This window comes from Temnothorax nylanderi, unplaced genomic scaffold (genome assembly GCF_030848795.1).
Source record: "Temnothorax nylanderi isolate EJ_2023f unplaced genomic scaffold, tnyl_v1.0 TNYL_tig0240_pilon, whole genome shotgun sequence".
NCBI classification, from domain to species: domain Eukaryota; kingdom Metazoa; phylum Arthropoda; class Insecta; order Hymenoptera; family Formicidae; genus Temnothorax; species Temnothorax nylanderi.
Window position 1 is genome coordinate 237,501 of NW_027249302.1, and position 25,699 is coordinate 263,199.

Sequence of the window (25,699 nt, forward strand, 5' to 3'; positions counted from 1 at the left end):
CTTCCGTTACATTTTGTATACAAGCAACAATCTTTATTGGATTTAACATAGCCTTCTGAACTCATTACTTCATCAAACGTTTGGTTCCAATACTTTGGGGACTTTTAAGTCCGTAAATCGACTTATTTAATTTGCACAAAATACCGTCTGGAAGCTTTAAATAAACATCTTCTTCGATTTTACTATTAAGAATACATTTGATACACTGGTAAATTCAGTTTTGTAGCTATAGACATAAACACTCTAAACGTATTTAACTTTGCAACAGGAGTATACAGTTCATAAACATCAAAATTATCTTTTTGTTCGAATCCCCTAACTACTAACCTAGCTTTATACTTAATCTCATCAAGGGAACGGTTGGAAGTGTCCCTACCCGATTTGGATGCGCTTTGGATATGTTGTTGAGCATCAAAAAATATTAGACACGTATTTTTTTTAGCGGCTTATCTCGACGTTTAGGGGTTGGAACAACCCCTTGAAAATAACGGATTTTATAATCTTTAGCGAGTATCTTTGGAAATATAAAGCGCAACGACAAAAAATTTATACGAAATGTTTATGGCTTTTTGTGCTCTTTACAATGGCGTAATCAGATTTTTCAAATTTGTCACATTTTTTAATTTAACCCCACCCCTACCTATTATTTTTGCCAAATATAACAATTTTTCTAACGCAAATTTAAGAGCGTCGAATTCCAAATACATCCATGTATATTTTTATTATGATACCATTATTAGATTTTTGGCAAGACGAGATGATATGTGATATAGGCGTCGCGCTATAGGTAGGTGTTGCGTTATTTCTGTTTAGTTGCGCCGTACGCTTAAAAATTTCCATTACTATATACTACGACATAATATGTGATGAAAGTCCAAGCAGAGGAAAAGATATCACGTCATCCGAAGTTCAAATGGCGCGTGCGCAAAACAGTGTTATAAATACGCGTCGAAGTAAATTGTTGTGAGCGCACAACAGTATAATTACTCATTAATGTAATACGATCCTAGCGATTAAAGTCATTCCTGAATTCCGCCAAAAGACCTGACGATTGCATCAGACGATCGATTAAACTGGGCGGAGAGGTTAACGCTATCTCGAGAGCGTTCGAGGGAGCGAGAGAGTCCCTGAGCTAGCAACGGAATGTCGACTCCGATATTATAAATACCACCGCCGAATTGTAAGATCGGGCGGGCAGTCGCAAATCTGAACGTGCGTCACATTAACCGCTACAATAATATAGGGGAGACCGGGGCTAAACCGCCAGTTTTTTTTCGGAGCCGATTTTTAACAACAAAATAAATAATTGAAGTTAAATGTGGTATACCACTGTAAAGAGTGAACCTTTAGCTACAAAATTTATTAAGGAAATTTTTATCTACGTCGCTTTGTTTAACCGGTATAGAGCAAAAACGACAACGATGCAAAAATTGAAATCTTAAAAATGCCGGGGTTGAACCGCTACCCCCCCGGGGTTTATCCGCCACACTGCATTTTCAATACATATACGTACATGTAATCCTGAAAAATGATAGGATACATTTTAATAATTGTTTTTTAAGAGAAAAATATAAAAATTTATTAAAAATTTTTATGCAAAACATTAAAAAATAATTGTTTTACCTATTCCATAAAACAATTTAGGCACGTGAATACAGAGGTTAACCAAATCGTAAACTCCCCAACGGCACGTCACATTGTCAACGCGGGCAACCACGGGGAATACGCGTGACGGCGTTCCGGTGCCATAGGATCAGCGCGGACCCTCGAGCAACCTAACCAAGCCGCGTTTCTCGCGGAGGAGCGATAAATAGCGACAGGGGGGTTAGAAAAGCTCGCGGTGGAGCGCGACCATTTTACCGACTCGACGGCGTCCTCGCGCCGATTCCTCGACGCGCCGACGACGACGACGACGACGACGGCCATGACCACCACGACGACGACGGCCACGACCACCACGACGACGACGGCCACGACCACCACGACGACAACGGCCACGACCACCACGACGACGACGACGACGACGACGACGATGACCACCACCACTACAACGGCGGCGACAATGACGCCGAGACGATGCGGCGAACGCTGGACGATGCGGTCGCACGCGCGACTGTCACTGACACAACGACCAACAACGACGATTTACCGCGGCCGGGAGTCGGGACGATCTACAGCGCGCGCGGCATGTCAACTCTCGCGCGGAAATCGCGGGATCTCAGAGCCGTGCCGTGCCTCGCCGTACCTCGCCGACGTGCCGTGAGCGTAAGCGATCTCGAAAACAACGGTCCGTCATCTTTTCGGTCGGCCAAAACACCCAAAAACACCCGTTTTGCGACGATACGTGCGTACCATTTCCCTCCTACACAAACTGACGCACGTGCAAGGGAAGACAGAATCACGCTCGAGGGAAACCTAACCTGAAATCGCCGTGAGCTGAAGTCGTGCGCCCGGCGCGCCACAGTGACGAGACTGGCGGACCAACCCCGGGTGCTTACTGGCGGATAAGCCCCAAACATAAGTTTCAGGTTTGATCGCCCACGAAATATTAGACATCAACGATAATGAAAAAACTACACTGGATTCGTGTTCAGCATGCATTACTCTTTATAATCACGTACCGCGAGATTTGGAGAGCAAATATTATTGCAGATATTACAATATTTCCACGCGCAGAAAATTTCACTTTCACCTTCCGAAAACACGTTTGCCCTCGTAAAAATCATAACACGGCAGGTAACCTGCCGAAACTCCGTTGGTCACATGGGTACCATAAGCAGCGTTTACAATGTTAATAGCGAGTTCGCACAATATACAGGTTCCGAGATATTTGATTTGGCGGTTCAACCCCGCTGGCGGTTTAGCCCCGGTTTTCCCTACTATCCCAATTATAACTCCGGGACAACCGAAAGCGCTGATGCGAAGGTCAGCGCACTAGGCGCTAACAGCGAGGAGTTAACGCTATTTCGAGAGTCCCCAGGTTATAACTATTCACGATTTAACATCTGTAAGATTTTCGAATAGATATATGTGTACAATTTTCAAACAGAGATAGGCATGAGTCGGTTGGATAGCGTTAGCACGAAAATAAATAAGCAGGAAGTCCGGAAGGTTAAATGGAGTAGAGGAAAGCCTTCGCGCGTTCTGAAGGAAGGCACGGACGGGCGGCAGATAGATTTGAGTCGCTGAGCGAGAAGTACATAACGTAATTTGGAGAGAGAGAATCATAGGTGCGTGCGAGATATATAGATATAGAGAGATAGGTCGGTCGAAAAGCCTTGCGGTAAAGTAACGAGGGAATGTTCCCGGACTATATTTATAAAAATAAAGGACTGTCGTTATATTGAATCACAAGATCGTACACATCTATATATCTAGTGCCATTTCTTATGGAATATCAAGGTGTCATGGAGTTCCTCGATGATCGATTGCAACTGTGAATATCGGAGTGCCGCGTCCGCGTTGCTTTTCTTTACCTGAAACACACAAATGCAATAAGATGATTAATATAAAGATTCAATATTTTTTTATTGAAAAAACGATTAACTTACCAATATTCTTCTTCTTCTTCTTCAAAATCATTCTCCATTTCAAATAGTCGACGTAAGCCGAAGATATCTACGTCGCCGGAAGTTTCCCAAATTTTGCCATTATTCTCTTGGTCCATAGTCCGAAACCAGCGGACCCAACGCTGTTGCGCCAAATTTATAAACCCACGGATCTGTATTTCGTGCATATATATATAGCGCTGAAAACAGATTATACAAAAATTAAAAAAATGTTAAATCTATGAAAATATTCATATATACCTGATTGTGAGGGATCCGAACCCTCACCATATTTCTGATTCGTATCTCGTGCACGGGCACATTGTCCACCCATATCCACTGTTACAATAAAAGAATGGTTAATTTAAAAATATTTTTAATATACAATTATGTGTATTATACGTACTCCTGTGGCGGGATAAAGGATTTCTATGTAATCCTCAATTCTGTACATTCTTTCTTCAATTCTGTCCATTCTTCTATGCTGCTTTACTCTTTGTCACGTAACTACCGGCTCAACTGACTGCAAAGGCTGCCAGAGTTCAATGTCGACTCCGGCATTATAAATACCGCCGAATTGTAAGATCGGGCGGGCAGTCACAAAACATAATCTGAATGTCACATTAACCGCTACAATAATATATATACTATCCCGGTTACGGCACAACAAAATCAACAACCAAATTCACGCATTTGAATATTATTTGCTCGTGTCATAATTCCGGAAAGGAACTACATTGACATATACATATACTTTTAATATACATTTAAAGAAATAATGTTATTTGTTGATCTTTTTTTAGCGGGGGTCATTGCGGTGAGATACTAGAATTCGAGGATTTATTGAACTTAGACGATGGGTTCGGTATTATCCAAGGCTGAATCCAAGAATGAATAAGGCGAACGAGCATGTTTGGGGAGGCACTGAAGATATTTACAATCTGCAAAGTTTATTTGATATGCGGACATATATAGAGGAAATATGGTAGAAAAATTAATAAAAACAGTAATAGTAATAAATTAAAAATACAAATTACATTTCTTCATGTGTTTATTTTTACAATATTGGGATAATATTATGTGTAGACGAATAATATCGAGTCACAATAAAATATTAATAAACTTTTTTAAACGTCGCCAGTAAATGATTAACAAAATTGTAGATTGTAAGACGACTTATGTATTAATAAATCAGAGCAGAATTTTTAAATTAATCAGTACATAAACATATAATGTATGTGAATTACATTTACGGCACATATTCGTCGCAAAGATGATGATCATGAAAGAAATGTGTTATGCAAAGCGATTTTTTGCACCAAGAACAAATAATTATGGCAGTTTTACCACAAATGTCGCATTTTACTTTAAAATTACTCTTGAAACAAAATTCGACTGGTGTTTGAAATTCACTCGGCCTATTCTGTATATATCCACTTTTAAACCATGCATATTTAAATAAATTTTGAAACCTAGGCGATGAAAATTGATTGTGCGTTAATGACTGCAATTTCAAGATATTATTTCGAACATGAAGATCTATTGCAAGGTCTAACATCATAACCATATCAGAAAAATATCTAATAAAATTTTTCCACATTCGGAAACCGTATACATCTAATGGTTGTATTCTTCCCGTTGTACCGGCCGGAATAGTTAATGAAACAAAGTCAGTTACACTATCTGGTTTAGTTTCTGCTATTATATTAGGACAATGCCCACTCCATGAATCTAATAATAATACAGATTTTGGTCCGACATTCGGAAAAAATACATCTTTTAACCAAGTTTTTACATGATTTGATTTGATTGACCAAACGTTCCTGTAACTTCTTTCAATGTAATAAAAAGAGGCGACAATAATCTACCATCAGCGGAAATAGTTGGCTGTATAGTGTAACTATGTGTGGTTGCTGATATAGATTGTACTACAGATTCTACCTTTTTTATACCTTTATGTGATAAAGTACGACCGGAGTGAAATTCTAACTGGAATCCACTCTGATCCGAATTGTAAATATTTTCCACTCCATATTGATCAATGTAATATTTTACGTTAGTAATAAATGTGTCGCACTTATTTTCCAAATCTTCTTTTGATAGCAAAGATTTTTTTGTTACAAATTTAGTTATTTTCCGAGACACAAATTATGTGTAATTTAAAATATTTTCACCCACGTTTCTGAAACTTTGAATCCTGCCGCATTTTCCTTTTCTTGTGCTCGAGAAGCCCATCGTGCGATGTCAATATCATGAACAATAATTCCTTTTTCAAAAGCTTCATTAAAACAATTTAATGTGTCTGCAGAAATTCTTTCTAATTTTTCCAATCTACTACCACCTTCACTAATTTGGATCTCCCATCGTCGTAGTTGTCGTATTGATGTAACTTTTTTCAACCTTCGTTTAACTCCTTCAACCGATCTTCCCCTTGTTTTACTACTCCTCCAGTATTCAACAGCTTGCCTTTTATAGTCACTTGATATTGTTGCCTCAACAGAGCTGCAAATAACTTCTTCCGGAAGATATACTTTACCATCATTTTCCTCAAATGAATCAACTCTTTCCGGTTCTGGAATCTCATATGTATCATAAAAACCTAAAGTTTCTTCCTCTTCTACGTAAAATTCTTGGTTTTGTATTTCTTTTACTTTTTTTTCCTCCGAAGTTGTCGGACTTGGTGAATAGTTGAAAGCAGTGAAAGTTGCAGAAAGTAGCATTATTACATTGTATGGATTAAAATTCATTCTGAAAGATATTAAAATCAAATATTTGTCTCGAACTTTAATTATATAAATAAATACGCACTTTATAATTAATGAAGTGGTTTTTATGTTAGGTTGTGACCGGAACAACGAATGGAATTACTAAAATTGAAATATAGCCACTTACTACTTGGGCTGTATTTACGGTCGCCACTGTATTTTCAGGCTTAAATACAGAAACCTGGTTCAACTGCGTTGCCCCGTCCTTCCTTCTCAGCAAGATGGCTGTCGTTTCTACGTCGCAGGCGCGTTCAAGGCCGTCGGCCACGCCCTTGTTAAGCGAAGCGTGTATACGGAATATCGGATAGGATGTTCACTGGGGTCGCGAATTAATGCTTTTTGTTTATTATAAACAAATAATAATTTATTAAAATAAATCGTACAGCAATCTTTTTCAGCGCGCGTGTTCGCTCGACCGCGTGGAATTACGTCGAGTTTTTCCCGAAACGCCGCTTTCTCGGTTAATGCGGATCTTAACGATCAATATAAGCGCAATGGGAATTTCCCGTATCACGCACTCACTGTCTCTAATGAATATTCAATCACGCTACTGACGCTAGCGGATAACGGGATAAGACCGCCTTTTTCGATGTGTATGACGCAACCGGTATCTCTACGTGTTAACGTCTCGAAAGTTCGCGACGGACTGTCCGTGGTAATATTTCGTTCACGCTATTAACGCTAGCGGATAACGGGATAAGAACGCCTTTTCCGATTTGTATGGCGCAACACGTGTTGACGCCTCGAAAACTCACGACGGACTGTCCGGGAGGAACGGGTCGAGTTCTCCCACCTTAGACTCACGCATGCGCTGAGTCCTCATTTTAGGCGCGCAACCTTCGCACTCGCGGCACGTACCGTCGGGTGTAGATGGTACGACTCCATCTGCACTTCGCTTGCCGAGTCGTTCTTGGGACTCGGCACCTTTTCATGAGATGCTACACTAAAGTGCAACGGCGCGACTTGGCTTTCGCACTCGCGTGAACCAAACGCGTCGCTGCACGCAAACTTCGCGCAAGCGAATCAAAAGTCACTCGATTTGCACCGAGTGACTCTCAACGTCACAACAGACGAATCCTATGAAACCAGGTAAGTATTAATTTTCTCTTTTTTTCAGGTACCCGGGATCGCTATGGAATCGTCTCATCTAATCACCGGAGTCGGTGTAATAAAAGGTAAGTATAAAAGGTAAGTATAACGCGGCTTAATATTACCGCACGCATAATAGCATAATAATAAAATCTTAAATCGACAGGGAATAATGTTTAAGTATCAAAATCATGAATATAATATCAAATTGGCTGAATGCCGTCTAAAAGTGTAGAAAGTTCACAAAAGTGTAAGAAGGTGTAACTGAATATAATAAAAATTAATGCAATATACAATGTTAAATAAATCTTTGTCTGGAATGACTCCATTTGGCTGTTCTCTCTTCCGTGAGATGTAACTGTAAACAATATATGTGAAATTCAATGAATTTAATAAATCTGCACTCGGAGTGCTAAAATTGTATCAAAGTGTAATCGCCGTGGCTGGCTCATCTCGCACGCTTATTCTAAGACGTCGAGTGTAGAAAGTGTAAAGAGTGTAGCACCTTTCGGTGACTTCGTCTCGCCCGCTGAAATATAACATGCAGGTGTAAATGGTGTCAAAAAGTGTTGTTAAAGTGTAGGGCCTTCATCGGCTCGTCCCGCACGCTGTAACTAACATGCAAGTGTAGAAAGTGTGAAAAGTGTAATCAAAAGTGTAGAGCCTTCGCTGGCTCGTCTCGCACGCTGAAACTGACATGCAAGTGTAGAAAGTGTCAAAAGTGTATACAAAGGTGTGGAGCCTTCGCTGGCTCGTCTCACACGCTGAATCTAAGAAACAGGTGTAGGTGGTGTATAAAAGTGTACTGAAAGTGTAATTGCTTGAAACGCGTTAAATTATGTGAACCTTCGCTATGTACTCGGGAATTCGTCCCGCTCGTTATTAACGGTAATACTATAAACGAAATTATATGAATTATAAATGAATATCAAATAAGTGAGATGACCATTGTCACTCGCGGATCACTCGTGGATCGACTCCTGCTCCTAATATTAATATGTATAGTGTGAATAATATGTATAGTGTAATTATCATGTCTGTATCTGGGAAGTTAATGAATAAAGGAAAGAATATTATAAATGAAACTATTGTGAATTCTACTAATCTCATGTTGTTGTAATTAATGTATGTAATAAGGTTCTGATTTTCTTTTGTAAGAATATGTCAATAATAATATGCAGACTACTGCAATAGCAAACAGAATAAATATGAATGTTAATACTATTAATCTGAATTTATCAGGGTCCATTCTAATGGATGAATATTTGTTTTTGGGATAGGATTTAATTTGACAGGTAATCAATGTTATGTATGTCTTTTTTATTAATAGAGTTTTGTATATTTGTACTTGTTAGTGTATCAGGTGTCACATAAGTGTGTATCGAATAAATCTATCGCGTTGGCTCGTTGCCCTTATCGCTGGTTAAAACTTTGAATAATTGCACTTCTCGTGCATACGCACTGCTTTCGCATAAAAAGAATATAAAATGACTTAACTTAATTTCTTTGATACAACTCTCTTGTACATTGTAAAAGGTTAAAGTTGAGTATACACCTGCGAGTGTATCTCATCCGCATCTGGCTCGGCTTGGCTGGTGTTCTCAGAGTGCATCTCCTGCACCTCAGCTACTCCTTCGTTCTGCTCGACCGGTCCAGCGGGCTGTACGCCCACCTCCAGCAATCTTTGCACCTCCTCGCTCCATACAAAGTTAATTAGGTCAGGATTGACCTCGTCCTCGGTCTCACAGAGACCGTCCTTACACTCCTCCGTCGGCTGGTTTGCCGCTACGAGTGCACCTTGGTCTGCACCTGGCTGCTCCTTCTGCTCTTCTGCTACTGGCGGGTCGCTCGACATCTCCTCTGCCCGGCCACTGCTTCCTCGGCTCAAGTTGGGAACGGAGGATTTATCCTGCGGTTCCAAGGTTTGATACCGTTTCTTTCTCTTTTCTATTTTTTTATTACAAAAGGTATGTGAATCAAAAATTAATTAATTAATGACAATAGAGAGACAGCAATAAAAAATATTGAAATATTCTGATACTCTGACAAGGAGGTAATCTGAAATTTGAAGGAAACAAAAAAAATTAACTTTATTAACTAAAAATAATTTTTTCACAACACCTCCACGGAAAGTTCGACTTTCCATGCCTGGACTTTCCTCCCTAGGAAGGAAAGTGGTTACTTTCCGCCCGCTATGCCGCCCTAGCGTGAAATTGGTCACTTTCGCTCCTCTCTAGGCATGGAAGTCGAACTTTTCATTAGTGTTGTGAAAAATATCGTGTGCACCTCGGATCGAAAGCTTTTTCAGACTCGTGTGATTTGCCGCTCTCGCCTTTGGCTCGGGTAGCAAATTTCACACTCGTCTGGAAAACGCTGCTTTCTCCCCTTGGTGCACAATATACTATAGTAGATGCTTACAACGTGATATTTTATGAGCAAAAAAGATTATATAGTCACTGGCAAGACTGGCAAAGAATTGAGTAAGAGCTGAATAAAAAATTATATTAAATATTCAATACCAAAGAAAAAAGTAACAAGCGTAAGAAACCAATAAAAGTTAACAATAAAAATGCACTTACATGTTTACAAAACGACAGCGTACAACACAGTTCTTTACACTTCAGACTTATGATCTGAAATGCTTGCTTTTCGGAATTATGACAAGCAAATGATATTCAAATGCGTGAATTTGGTTGTTGATTTTGTTATGCCGTAACCGGGATAGTAAATTATTGTAGCGGTTAATGTGACGCACGTGTTCGTTCAGATTATGATTTGCGACTGCCCGCCCAATCTTACAATTCGGCGGTATTTATAATGTCGGAGTCGACATTCCGTTGCTAGTCCAGGACTCTCGAAATAGCGTTAACCTCTCGCTGTCAGCGCCTTGCGCTGGCCTTCGCATCAGCGCTTTCGGTCATCCCGGAGTTGAAATGGAAATTTTTAAGCGTACGGCGCAACTTGAACAGAAATAACGCAACACCTACCTACAGCGCGACGCCTATACCACATATCATCTCGTCTTGCCAAAAATCTAATAATGGTATCATAATAAAAATATACATGGGTGTATTTGGAATTCGACGCTCTTAAATTTGCGTTGGAAATATTGTTATATTTGGCAAAAATAATAGGTAAGGGTGGGGTTAAATTAAAAAATGTGACAAATTTGAAAAATCTGATTACGCCATTGTAAAGAGCACAAAAAGCCATAAACATTTCGTATAAATTTTTTGTCGTTACGCCTTATATTTCTGAAGATAATCGCTAAAATCTATAAAATCCGTTATTTTCGAGGGGTTGTTCCAACCCCTAAACGTCGAAATAAGCCGCTAAAAAAAATACGTGTCTAATATTTTTTGATGCTCAACAACATATCCAAAGCGCATCCAAATCGGGTAGGGACTCTTCCAACCGTTCCCTTGCTAGTCTCTTAATTTTAAATACCCATTTAGTATTTATTGCTTTTTTACCTTCAGGCAACTTACTTACTTCAGTCCATGTGTTGTTCTCATTTAACAAACTTAGTTCAGTATTTACGACTTCCTTCCACTTTTCAGCATCCTTTCTTCTCGTGGCTTCTGCATAACTCGTTGGTTCGTTATCGAGACTTACGACAAAGCCGGTTTCGTAATTGTTTGAGATCGTGATCAGTCGCGATCATTCGCATCTCGAAAACCGCGTTCGGTTGTTTGTTAGCGCATGCACGCCTGCGATAATTAATATTCGCTTAAATTATCGCATGAGATTTGTCACGGGAATATTCAGTATAGCATGGATATTTCAGTATAGCATGATTAACATTCTGGCAACTTTGACTTTGTCATCAATAATAAGGTCAGGCCTTGTTCGACGGCCCGAACGACTTATTTGTGCTCACGCAAAGGAAAGGATCCATGCTATAAACAAAGCAGTCGAAAACAAGTAACGATCGCTTCGGATCGATGCTTGAAAACCGTGACGTAAGCACGGTGACGTGGGCCGCCGGTGGCCAATCACCCTCGCGAAATCATCGGTAACGAGCTTGGAGGGAGCCTCATCTCGGAGGTAATAAAAGACCGCCGCTGCGCCGCGGAAGGTCTTGTCCGCCCTTTCGGCACTTCGCTCGCAGATCACCCGCCAAGTATATTCACACGCTCTTCTTTGTCGAAGTTCACCCGCTTAGAATCACCGCTCGTGCAAATCGCTTGAACGCTACTTGCAAACCGCTTAAACGCTACTCGCAATCCGCTCTCGACCCCGAATTAGCTCGTGCAGCTAAATTCTCTGCTTTTCGCTGTGATAGATTCAGTGCGCGCTATCACTCACGGCTCTGAACTCTGTAAATAATTTTACATATTAGACTTTGAATATACTTTGTTTTATTTTCGTGTATTTCTGGACTGGCTGTTTTATTTGTGGTCGTCTTCCACCTCGCGCTATCTCGCGCTACCGCGTGCTCTCGAACAGTAATCATTTAATCTCTGTGGTTTCCTTACTCATCTTCCACTCCGAGTTGTATTCGTAGGTGTATCTATCTCCTCATTTGGCGTCTCGTATTCTTCAGTACTTTCTCCCTCTGTTTCTTGAATTTCTTCAATCTAAGGTTCACTTCTTCATCGTCGATACTCTCTTCAATTTCTTCAATCCGAGATTCACTTACTTCTTCATCGTGATACGTTCGCTGAGACACTATTTGAAGTTTCACATTTAAAATCCATTATATAAAACTTTCCATCACGCGTTGCAATGGCACCTATCTTATTGTCTTTTACGAACTCGCATTTTTTAATATCTGCTTTCATGCTTTATAACCTTTATTTACCGCGCTTGCTACAGAAAATAAGTTCATCTTTAAGTCAAGCACATGTAGTACATTGTTTAACGTAGTCTCAATATAGCACTTTTCATTAAACGCTTTCAATACTATCTGTCCTACACCAACAGCGTCTAATTTTGTTCCGTCTCCTATGATCACCAACCTTTTATTTAGCAGCTTGCTGTAGTTCGCAAACAAGGTGCGATCAAAAGTCATGTGTTCGCTAGCGCCACTGTCTACCAACCATTTATTGTAACACGATTGTCCATTACCAACCATGGCTGACACTCTATAAATGCGTTACTGTCCTTCTTGTTCTCTGCTTGTTTTTTATTGTTATTGTCACTATTGAACCGACATTCACTTTTCAGGTGTACCTTTTTATTACACACATAACAACGCTTCACGTTCCGACTATCATTATTATTTTTACAGTCTTTCTTAAAATGTCCTGATTGTCCACATTTATAGCACTTTATATTTTTCTTCACTGCTGACATCGCAACACTCTTCTCAGATGTATCCATCTTCGCTTTCAGCCGTTCTTCCTCGACCAACAGTCTCGCTATTAGGTTATCTACTAGCCTTTCATCTGATGTCGACTCCCATGCTGATACAAAGTGGCCGTATCTCTCAGGCATCAAAATCTTTGTCATAACAAATTTGTCCGATATTTCTTCACCCAGCTGTTTCAGTTTACTCTGAAACTCCTGTACTTTTGATATAAATAGCGACATGTCCATACCTTGAGTATACTTCAGTTGAAAAAACTGCTGTTGCACCATGTGAATGCTGGTGTCACTCCTCTGCTCGTACACACTATGCAGTTTTCTCCACATTTTCCCCGCACTTGTGCATGTCAGGACATGCAACATTACAGATTCTGACAGCCTTGTGACGATTAGGCTTTGAGCTTTGGAATCTTCTTTCAGCCATGCTGTCCGCTCTGGTTCTGCCTCTGGTTTTATCCTCGTACCTTCTGCGATCTCGAAAACCCCGAGACCTCGCAGCAATACGCCCACCTGGAATTTCCACACATTCCAGTTTTTGGCACCTTCCAGCTTCACGACGCTCACTGTGGTTGCAGATGTTAACTGATCCATTGTTTCCCGGATCGCCAATATTTAGTTAGCAGCTCGTTTCGTTTTTAACCGACACGCCAACGACAAGATGTCCGCCACGGTCGTTCCGTTACACGAGTACCGCACTGCCTTTTTCAGCTTTCTTATAGATTTTTACCTCTACCTCACTCACAATCACAGTTATGAGCATGTAGCTGGGCCCATAACCTGTTAGGTTTAACCGAAATAAACCAGCACGCAGTGGTTTAATTGTATTATTCTTTATTAAACACAGAGGATAAAAGAAACACATTATACATTCCACCATTAGCAAGCATGGCTCTCGCAGTCGGTTAGCGTTCCGAAACCATCGATTACAAACATAAAAAAGATCGGCAACAATACTGCCAACTGCTCTAACGGTGTAACTAAACTTACTAAATCAACTGCACTCTTGCACCGATAATTCATTGCCTTTCTTCACAACTTCCACTTCTTATCAATATCTCGTTGGCGTCACTACAGTGAGTAACATCATTCAAGAAACCTGCAAAGCACTTTGGACTTGTCTCAGCAAGGAAGTATTGCCGTATTCATTAAAAACGATAGATTGGTTAAATATTGCTCAAGAGTTTGAAAACCAATGGCATTTCAACCATTGCATAGGTGCTATTGATGGAAAACATGTCGTAATCCAAGTATGTACAAATATTATAGGTCGAAATGAGTATTGAATTGCATCGTTAAATAATGATATTTATTGCAGTGTCCTAATAATGCTGGTTCTGCAACTTCAATTATAAAAATAGTCACAGCATCGTATTGCTGGGAATCTGTGACGCCAATTACTTGTTCACATTCGTTGACATTGGTGCCTATGGTCGACGTAGCGATGGTGGAATTTTTAAAGATTCACTAATGGGCCAGAAGTTTAACGTGAAAAAAATGAACTTACCGAAACCCAAACCACTGACTGTTGATGGAATACCTTTGCCATATGTTCTCGTAGGCGACGAAGCATTCCAATCGACTGATTATTTACTTCGGCCGTATCCTGGTAAAGGAGGTCTTAACCCAGATCGAAACATTTTTAACTACCGTATCAGCCGTGCTCGAAGAACAATAGAAAATTCTTTCGGAATATTAGTTTGTCAGTGGAGAATAAAAAAAAACCTATCGAAACTACTGTAGATAACACAATAAACATGGTCCACGCTATCATATGTCTCCATAATTGGCTTCGAAAACGTGATAATCGAAACGAATACATGCCACCAAACATGGTCGACCAATATGGTCTTAATGGTTTAATTTCCGGACTTTGGAGACAAGAAATGGAGAATTCGGCATTACAAAATATTAGTGTACGTGGTAATAATAACAGTAGTCGATATGCCGCAGCCATTAGAGAAAAATTTTGTGATTTTTTCATTGGGGAAGGAGCTGTTCCCTGGCAGTATAATCGTGACTAAAAGTAAGTGATTATAAGCTTGTGCATTAGGGTGGAGCGAACTTGCATATAAAAAACAAAATTTTTGAATTATATAACGCTACTAGGCGGAAAAGATGCGAATATGTCTAAAACTAATATCTGTAAAATTTCAACTTGATCGGAGCTCATCTTCTGCCTCCAACTTTTTTTTGAAAATTTTACTAACTGTAGGGTAAAGCGAAAAAAATTTTTTTTTGAATTTTATAACGCCACTAGGCGGAAAAGATGCGAATATGTTTAAAACTAATATCTGTAAAATTTTAACTTGATCGGAGCTCATCTTCTGCCTCCAACTTTTTTTTGAAAATTTTACTAAGAGCAAAATTTTGAAAATTAAAAAAAAGACGCAGCTGAAAATTTTTTGGAAGTTTTAACTCTATTTTTATCAACAGTCCACAAATCTTGATTATTACAATACTTCAGCATACTAAACCAATTAAAATATATCAGAGCAGGCCATTTTTTACATGTAAGAACGCAGAATTTGTGTGTATGTGTGTTCGTGTGTACCACAGTGCTTCGACATCGGCGGCGAGGCGAGACCGCATCAAATAGGTGACATCGATCTGCGATTGTCTTTTAGTTATATCCGTTTGTTTTCTGGTTACCGGACCACGATTCCACGATTGCGCCCGGAAACGAGTTACAGTCGGTCGACGACAGCGAATCTGAGTATACGTTTTATCCTATCTATATCCCACATGCAAAGCAACAGAAGGGAGGCATTATTTTTATGATTTTTTAGGGGTGTCAATAAGGCCGTTTTTTGGCCCACGTCAGAATCGCTCCAAACTGTGGTATTTTCTTCCTACCGATGTAGCTCACAACCTCCTAGAACCGTTTGCTGTCCGAGCAATTAGAGGCTGAGAACAGGCAATTTGAAATCTCAAAAATTAATGGAGTTTTTCACATGGTGGTAGTGCCGGTCTCATTTTAGCATGTCATTGTTGGGAGGGAGGGAGGGAGGGAGGGAGGGATGGAGGGTGGGAGGTAGCGGGGGGAGGGAGGGACGGAGGTAGAGGGGGAGGGAGAGAGAAGGGGGAGAGGAAGAGCGAGAGAGAGAATGACGGGAACCACACGGGAGGGACCAGGTCTGCCTCCCTCTCTCTCCCTCTGCCTCCCTCTCCCTCTTTCTCCCTTTCCTCCTTTCCCTATCTCCCTCTCCCTCTCCTTCTCACTCCCTCCCTTCCTCTCTCTCTCTCTCTCTCTCTCTCTCTCTCTCTCTCTCTCTCTCTCCTCTCTCTCTCTCTCTCTCTCTCTCTCTCTCTCTCTCTCTCCTCTCTCTCTCTCTCTCTTCTCCTCTCTCTCTCTCTCTCTCTCTCTCTCTCCTCTCTCTCTCTCTCTCCCTCTCTCTCTCCTCCCCTCTCTCCCTCTACCTCCCTCCTCCCTTCCTCATTCCCTCCCCCTCTCTCTCCACCTCCCTCCCTCCTCCCCCGATACGTCACCATCCCTTCCTCCCTCATCCTTCCCTCCACCCTCCCCAACAATGACATGCTGAAATGAGACCGGCACTACCACCATTGTGAAAAACTCCATTGATTTTTGAGATTTCAAATTGCCCGTTCTCAGCCTCTAATTGCTCGGACAGCAAACGGTTCTAGGAGGTTGTGAGCTACATCGGTAGGAAGAAAATACCACAGTTTGGAGCGATTCTGACTTGGGCCAAAAAACGGCCTTATTGACACCCCTAAAGTCATAAAAATAATGCCTCCCTTCTGTTGCTTTGTATGTGGGATATAGATAGGATAAAACGTATACTCAGATTCGCAGTCGTCGACCGACTGTGACTCGTTTCCGGGCGCATTCGTGGAATCGTGACCCGGTAACCAGAAAACAAACGGATATAACTAAAAGACAATCGCAGATCGATGTCACCTATTTGATGCGGTCTCGCCTCGCCGCCGATGTCGAAGCACTGTGGTACACACGAACACACATACACGAACACACATACACGAACACACATACACACAAATTCTGCGTTCTTACATGTAAAAAATGGCCTGCTCTGATATATTTTAATTGGTTTAGTAATTTAGTATGCTGAAGTATTGTAATAATCAAGATTTGTGGACTGTTGATGAAAATAGAGTCAAAACTTCCAAAAAATTTTTAGCTGCGTCTTTATTTAATTTTCAAAATTTTGCTCTTAGTAAAATTTTCAAAAAAAAGTTGGAGGCAGAAGATAAGCTCCGATCAAGTTGAAATTTTACAGATATTAGTTTTAGACATATTCGCATCTTTTCCGCCTAGTGGCGTTATAAAATTCAAAAAATTTTTTTTTCGCTTTACCCTACAGTTAGTAAAATTTTCAAAAAAAAGTTGGAGGCAGAAGATGAGCTCCGATCAAGTTGAAATTTTACAGATATTAGTTTTAGACATATTCGCATCTTTTCCGCCTAGTAGCGTTATAAAATTCAAAAAAATTTTTTTTCGCTCCACCCTAATATATATATATAGGCTGCGTTCGAAAACGTCACCCGAGTGCACACGAGTATACTCCCTTCTCTTTCTATCTCAGCGAGTTAGAAGGAGAAGGGAGTATACCCGTGTGTACCCGGGTGACGTTTCCGAACGCAGCCATATATATATATATAAGTTGGTTAGTATTATATACTATACATATGTTACTAAATATTTCGTACAAATTACAGCTCTGATGGTTTGACGCATGCATGCATCACATGCATGTGACTGCTTCTTCTTCTTCTTCTATTTATATTGGCTCCTGCTTCTTTTCAGAGGACAATACGGCCAGATTTGACCACTGTTTGTGTAGCTGACTTTGAGTGGTAATGCATTCATATTATATATATATGTATATATGTATATATATATATATTAACCTTTCGTCTGACAACGTTATTTGGAATCTTTCGATTGATAACGTGGATCTGTCGCCTTTGACGTTATTTCCTCATAACCTTAAAGTATTTTAAAAAATCTTAAAAAATTCATAAAACATCTGTGTGTTAACATTGTAGATAAAGATTTTTTATAGTCATTTTGATAAACATCGTTTATTTAATATTTCCTGGCGGGCTTGCAAATTTTACGAGCAGATGTTGTTTTGGCTCGAACGATGGTGACTGTCAAACGGCGAGCTAAGAAATTGTTAGGTTAACTGCAGGTATCATACCGTTCCGTATTGCTTTGTAACTACAATCAAACTTTATAATTACTACAACCAAATGAGTAACCAAATAATATTGTTTAGTTAACTCAAAAAATTTACCCAATTTTGCTTGGTCAACCAAAAAATTATTACATTTTGCTATCGTAACAAAATTATTTATTATCTGTGAACAACTATATTTTTTTGTTACCATTAGTATAACTTTTCTATCAATGTAATTCTCAGATCTCAAGACGAATATAAACTCTAGCAGAGGCCCTTGTACTTTTTTGACTAATGTCTGTTTTCAAATATGGCGTTCCAATGAGAATCTCTTAAGGGCCCTGCTCGCTGGACCGGACTCCTCGCCTCGATCCTCCCTCTCGGACGCTAGCTGCCGTAGCTCTCCCTTTTCTGGCGGTGAGCTCTCCCTGGTGATCCGACTCTCGCTCGGTTGGTCTCCAGAACACGCGCCGCAACGATTAATCCGTCAAGAAAGAGGTAACGGACTCGACACGTTCGAAGAAACGCAAGCAAGTGCGGCCATGACACCTAACGAGTGAGGAAGGAGGCGGGGGCTCTTTGAGAGTGGCGACTCGCGCGTCGCGCCATCTAATGTGAAACGATCGGGCGTTGTAAAACGCGAAAAGAATTCGAGCGCAATATCTGAACAAATTATTTAATTTTTAATAAGTCCAATTATTAATATTTATTTTTATAATTGAACTTATTTTTTATTTTGATAAATGTAAAATACAAATATCTTATTGTATTAATATTTAATATTAATAATTTAATTAGTTGCTTAATTTAACTTCTTGTTTAATAAATGAGCGGATGTAGTACTGAAAATGTACCTATTATATAATATTTTAATTTTCAAAATTGTCAAATTACAAACAGGAATTTTGTTGTGACTTTTACAGTTATAAAGTAACTATTTAATGGAAATGGAAGCCTTAAAAAATTAATATTGTAACGCAATTATTATAATGCTCAAATCATAAAATATTTACATTATCCATGTCTGCCAATACAATATAATTTTTTATTCATATTGCATTCTATATAATGGCAATGTTATTATATATTTGACAGGCAAATCAAAATAGCTTCGAATCGATATCGAAATGATGAAATATCGATGTCTTAACAGAAAATACATAATTTGCCTGTTTACAGTCTGGCGCGATGAATGTATGTCACAAATAATCTCTTCTTTTAAAAAATGTCATATAGCACAAACATCGAAATAAGCTTCAAATTTCGAGCATTATTTCGATATAATGTAATATCGATAATTTCGACGTCAATTAGACGTCGATTCGATGGGTCATTTCTCGCTGGGCTTAAGGGGATCCTGGAGTGACAGCGACAAGGCATAATCGGTCTAAGCAATATCTTTGAATTGGCTGAACAGAATGGAAAATCCTTTTACACGATTAAAGTACGCACAAAAATGTAGAGGGCTGTACATGATTTTTTCTGATAAACTAAAAAAAAAATTTATTTTTATAAATATTGTCTTCACCTGACGACAATATTTGCTTTATACAAAAATTCTGCAGTTTTTCTATAGAAAATAGTGATGCAGCTCTCTACAAAAAACTGTCAGGAATAATATCGTGCAATTAGAAGTAAGATTTGAAGCCTAAAAAAAAGATATTACTTAGACCAGTGGAAGATGCAAGGTTAGGTGCTATCCTTGTCTATATCCTTGTCTATACAAGGACAGATATAGTCGGTGAGCACTTCTTTATCGACGCTGATCGAGTTCGCCTGCGGCTCCAGCATCCCCTTAAGCACGTAGATGTAAAGTACAATTTTGTACGAGACTATTATATGCGAAAAGACTGATAACAGTAGAGTACGTGAGTACTGACGAACAAGTGGCGGACGTATTAACCAAACCGTTGGGAAATGAGCAATATTTAAAGTTGCGTAGATCTTTGAATTTGTGTTAGATTTACGATGTATTATCCGTAACAGTAAAGTTTGAGTTTGAACATTAAATATTAATTTGAGGAGGAGTGTTGAGAAATGTCAAATTAAGTAAATAATGGGCTATGAGAGCCGACGCAAGATCTAATATGCGGAAAAATTGTATTAACAATTCTTAGTCAATACATTAAAAATATCAAACGTTTCAGCCCTAAATCGAGCCCTCTTCAGTGATAGTAAGTCGAAAACGCATATATATGATGTACAAAAATTATTGTGTACGCATACAGTGGTATCGCAAAGGGCTAACGCGAAACGCAAGCACAGATCTTGGAAGGGTTTGCATTTTAAGAGCGTCAGGTGCGCGTTCCGAATCTCTCTAGAAGTATGACAATGTTACAGCGCGTATGTCCGACACGCATCCGCGCAGCAATCGACAGCGAGAATCAATGTTGTCTTCTATTGTAGAAGAAGACGAAAGGCAGCAAACTGTGGCCCGACAGAATGCGTGCTACGCGAACCGCGGTCAAACGTCTCTGATGGCGTCCATAGCCATTCCCCATTTGGAGAGAGCGATACGTACCTATTCGTTGGTGTCTAAACTACGAATGTGAAACGTTTGATATTTTTAATGTATTGACTAAAAATTGTTAAATATAATTTTTCCGCATATTAGATCTTGCGTCGGCTCTCATAGCCCATTATTTACTTAATTTGTTTTTTGTTCAGAGCCTTATTATACATTTGTTGAGAAATGTGTTCTAATAGCAAATAAGATATTTATGTTATCTATGTATTCTATGGTTCATGCTTCCGTAAATTAATGTAAAGGCGCCTTGATCGCCTTTTGCGATTGTTTTTTTTTTCGTTGTTCGCTTCCGCCTTCTTCCTCGCAAGCTCTCGCGCTGTAAAGAGACCGTTGAGACCACGTTTTTAAAGTAAAGTATATTAGCCACGCATAACAGAGTCTGTTCAGTCTGTTTCGTTCCCAATCCCCATATTCCATCAATATATATATATATATATATATATATATATATATATATATATATATACACACACACGTAGTCTGTTTAAAAAGTAATGAGACTGAATTTTTTTCTCAACAACTGGTAACACTGTAAAAACGAGACTGCAGTAGATCGAGAGCTACATTCAGTTAAAAGTGTCTGTGAAGTTGGCATATCATTTTCTAGCAGATCAAAAATAAAAGGGAGTTCTTGTCGCATGCGGTCGAGTTCTATAGTTTCTGATACTTTTTAGTGATAGTTCTGGTGATTTTGCCAAAAAAAGTCCATTAAAAAAATTATCTGTTATTTTTCCGTATCATAAAGTGAGAGGCCGTACGAAATCTCGGTGTTCCAGTTTATGTAAAATATTTTTCGAATAGTTCTGAGCATATTAAAGCATTTTCTAAGGAGTTCCGAGCGTTAGAATCTTTGTATAATTTTTAAATAAATTAATACCGCCCGAACGCCGAGTACTTAGAGAGGATAGAGTGATATGCTGTGCGAAATCTCAGAGTTCCAGTTTATGTAAAATATTTTTCGAATAGTTCTGAGCATACTGAAGCATTTTCTAAAGAATTCCCGACACTAGCAATGTTGTATGATTTCTTAATAAATTAATATCGCCCAAGCGCCGCGTGCTTAGAGAGAATAGAGTGAAAAGCTGTACGAAATGTCGGAGTTCTGGTTTATCTAAAATATTTTTCGAATAGTTCTAAACATACTGAAGCATTTTCTAGAAAGTTCCCGACACTAGCAATGTTGTATAATTTTTTAATAAATTTATATCGTTCGAGCGTCGCGTACTTGAGAATGGAGTAATATGCTGTACGAAATGTCGGAGTTCTGGTTTATTTAAAATATTTCTCGAATAGTTCTGAGCATACTGAAACTGATCTGCTGGTTTTCCGTAGCAAACGTTTATTACCGATACGATGTGATATGCTGGTGCGTCGCACGAGTTCTGGACTCTTTTCGAGGCCTATGTTATATTCTAGTGCTTTTCTATGTATTTCAGAAGAGTAAAGCTTCTAGCAATTTTCGAAAAATTGTTATTTTTATTAACATCTCACCCATATAATTGTGATATCTCAGTGATGCTTCAGTATGCTCAGAACTATTCGAAAAATATTTTACATAAACCGGAACTCCGACATTTCGTGCAGCATATCACTCCATTCTCTCTAACAATAAGTACCTACTCGGCGTTCGGGCGATGTAAATTTATTAAAATATCATACAATATTGGTAGTGTCGGGAACTTTTTAGAAAATGCTTCAGTATGTTCAGAACTATTCGAAAAATGTTTTATATAAACCAAAACTCCGAGATTTTGTCGACATCTCACTCTATGTTACGAAAAACTAGCAGATAATTTTTTGATGGACTTTTTATGGCAAAATTACCAGAACTATCACTAAAAAATATCAGGAACTATAGAACTCGACTGTATGCGAGGAGAACTCCCTTTTATTTTTGATCTGCTAGAAAATGGTCTGCTACGGGAAGTTAGCAGATCATTTTTTCGATCGACTGTTTTTGGGGTAAAATCACCAGAACTATAGTAAAACTCCACAATTAGGGCCTATACGAGAAATGAATTGGGAAGGGGTAAATTTAATGTATTTTTGCCCCCTGAATCCGGAACTGTTGATAAAATTTGGAGGTCGCTTGTATTTTCTAAGATAAGATGTATATTTTAGGGCCTATACGAAAAATCAAGTAAACACAATTCTCGTGTTATGATACGAAAATGCGGTCTCGCTTCGTGTGTACTTGGCACGAGACACTACCATGTCTCTTGATCATAACATCATAGGTCACATTGTTCGATCGACGATTGAACACTTCAGTCTGTTAGTGGTCCTGCGATAACAATCTACGGAAAAATGAAATTATTTGAATTTCTATCGATGTGTGAGCACCGAAATAAATTAATAGAGTTTTTGCGAAAATGTGGCGTAATCAATACGGAAATGATATGTCTATGATGTAACAATAAACTTGCTTTGAATATGTCAACGTTATTGTTTTGATGTCGAAAAACGGTTATTATCAAATACGGTCATAAGAAAAAAAAAACTTTACAGTGTGAATTTAAACAAAGTGTTATAAGTAATACGTGGCTAGCCAATTCTAATCTCAATATTACGACAATTTTCCGTTTTATTGGGTATTTTCTCATGATACGTCCTCCACGTTACGCATTCTATAAACAAGAATTAGAACTGAGCAATAGTACTATTGTTGATTGGTCAAGTTTTTGCCATGAGGTAAGTGAAAAAAGCAGACAATACATTATATTTATATTTTCTAAAATTGTATATATAGGGTAAAGTACATATTTCAGATCAGATCCTAATTCGGATTAGCAAATTTGAAATGCCTCTCCTAGCCGACTGTACCTATCATATGTGGATTTTTTTTACTATTTGTCTATAGCTATAAGGGATAGCTATATACGATAGCGAAAAAAAATCCATATATGATAAATACAGTCGGCTAGAGAGGCACTTCTTTGCTGATTCGAATTAGGATCTGATCCGAAATATGCACTTTACCCTACTTTTCAATATATCAACTATTCTTTGCTTTAACAATTTTGAACTGCATCTTATTTCAGGTGTGCGTTTTTTGGCTTGAAGATCAACAAAACCCAATTGGAGGAGAGGGAATTGTCATCGAGATAGATGAAGCCAAAATTGGCAAGCGAAAATATAATCGTGGATGTCTAATTACAGGCAAATGGATTTTCGGTGGTTTTGAGCGTGGTATAGGCAAAGCTTTCATTGTGCCGGTTGAAAATCGCACCCGAGAAACATTGTTGAATGTAATAAAAAAGTGAATTTTGCCAAAAACAACAAAAATATCGGATATGTGACGGGTATACGATTACTTAAACAACGAGAACTTCACTCACTTAACTGTAAACCACTCGATAAATTTTGTAAATCCGGAAACTGGTAATGAAATTTGTAATACTGTTTTATCATTAAATCATATATATTATTAAATTATATAAATTATATATATTTTACATTTACAATGATACGCAACAAGGGCATAAATGTAATATTGCCATAGGAGCTCATACCCCGAACGAACATGGCGAGAAGTTCGAGCCAATATTCCACGATATGGTACGCGAGAGAAACATCTCATCGGATATATGGCAGAATCTTTTTTTTAAACGGCAATACAAGTTTGACGAACGAATAGTCGCTTTCTTCGAGGCTATTGGAAAATTGTTTCCACCAGAAGGGAATAGAACTCATGATTAATCCGCACTTACGTTTGATAAATAAAATTAACACGATTAAAAAACCAAACAAGTTTAGCGTTTTTTTGTCATTTTCATGACGATATCTTGGAAAATTAGGAAAATACAAGCCCCCCAAATTTTATTAACAGTTTCGGATTTAGGGGGCAAAAATACATTAAATTTACCCCCTCCTAATTGATTTCTCGTATAGGCCCTAATTGTGGAGTTTTACCAGAACTATTACTAAACGGTGGACTCCAATGCCTGGTCCTCACAGGATCCCCAGCTCCCACTCATGGCTCCTAGCGCCACACCCCGGGCGACTGCATTGACCTGCAGGCTGAACTGAGTGGGGGTAGCCAGATGTGGTGAGAAATGACACAGGGCAGCAGCTGTGTCATAACTGACGCCAGGCTATTGCAATAATAAATTCTCTAAAGACCGGATCAGAGGGCCATAGTCGGAAGACCGACGATGGTACTGCGCCACGGAAAGAAGCGGGACCCTACCGTGGAAGTATTGTCCCAAGAAGACTTATCATGCAGTGCGACACAAGAGCTAGCGTCTGGCGATCCGGTTGGCAACCGGCGCCCCAGTTCCAAGTCTGCGGGTGTGAAGTAGGCTACTAGCTGTGGACCAATGGAGGACCAGGTTGTCTACAGAAAATATGCGACTGGTACCAAATCTAGATCCAACAAACTCGGAATAGGAACCTGGAATGTTCAAGGACTAAACAAACCGGGAAAACTCCATGTTCTGGAAGAGGAGCTGAAGAGAATCGCAATCATGGGCATATCAGAGACCCACTGGAAAACCAGCGGACATTTCATCTCCAACAATAACAACCTAATTATATGCTCTAGTAGGCGTAGCGATAATAATTAATAAAGCTATTAAAAGAAGCGGTCCTAGGCTACGAAATAGTAAGCGACAGAATAGTCACTGTTAAAATATGTGCCCAACAAGTTAATTTAAACATCATACAAGTATACGCTCCAACATCAACATCCACGCAAGAGGAGAGTGAAAACTTCTACAGAAAACTGGCTGAAACCATCGAAAAATGCCAGAACAGGGAAATACTTGTGGTGCTTAGCGACTTTAACGCGAAGGTGGGAGACACAGAGAACGATGGGCACACACAGAGGATAACGGGCAACTACGGTCTAGGCAACAGGAACGAACGTGGAGAGATGCTCCTGTAATTTTGTACAGAGAATAACTTATTCATAGCTAACACATATTTCCAACATCACCCTCGTCGCCTGTACATGGCGATCACCGAACAGGCGCACAAAGAACCAGATCAATTACTTACTCATTAAAAGAAGATGGGGTACGACAATAAAGGATGTCAAGACCTACACGGGACTGGAGTGTGGAAGTGATCATAACGCCCTAGTAGCAGAACTTAGTCTCAAACTGAGAAAACCACCCAAAAAGATACGGGCAACCAACAGATGGGACCTACGAACCAATAAGAAATACAGGGATAGAGTCTCGGAAATCGTGACTGAAATCCCGGAAGAGTGCATATAGGGCTCGACCGCGGACGAACTCTGGTGCAAAATGAAAAGTAAGATCGAACTGGGAGCAGGAAAATTGGAACCGAAGAAAAATA

At 39.3% G+C, this 25,699-nt stretch overlaps 2 protein-coding genes and 2 pseudogenes across 2 annotated transcripts; 3 read left to right on the forward strand and 1 right to left on the reverse strand.

Annotated features, from left to right (window-relative positions):
• Positions 1–5,308: 5,308 nt before the first annotated feature.
• LOC139779761 (uncharacterized) lies at positions 5,309–6,459 on the reverse strand. The gene has a single exon (XM_071718237.1). The coding sequence runs from the start codon at positions 6,293–6,295 to the stop codon at positions 5,708–5,710; it is 588 nt and encodes a 195-aa protein (XP_071574338.1). The 5' UTR covers positions 6,296–6,459; the 3' UTR covers positions 5,309–5,707.
• A 7,138-nt stretch (positions 6,460–13,597) lies between these two features.
• On the forward strand, positions 13,598–15,264 carry LOC139779752 (uncharacterized; annotated as a pseudogene).
• Positions 15,265–22,705: 7,441 nt separating this feature from the next.
• On the forward strand, positions 22,706–24,097 carry LOC139779753 (uncharacterized; annotated as a pseudogene).
• Positions 24,098–24,717: 620 nt separating this feature from the next.
• Positions 24,718–25,617, forward strand: LOC139779754 (craniofacial development protein 2-like). The gene is made up of 3 exons (XM_071718231.1): positions 24,718–24,940; positions 24,982–25,190; positions 25,312–25,617. Exons 1-3 carry the CDS (start codon positions 24,718–24,720, stop codon positions 25,615–25,617), a joined length of 738 nt encoding a protein of 245 aa, XP_071574332.1.
• Positions 25,618–25,699: the final 82 nt, after the last annotated feature.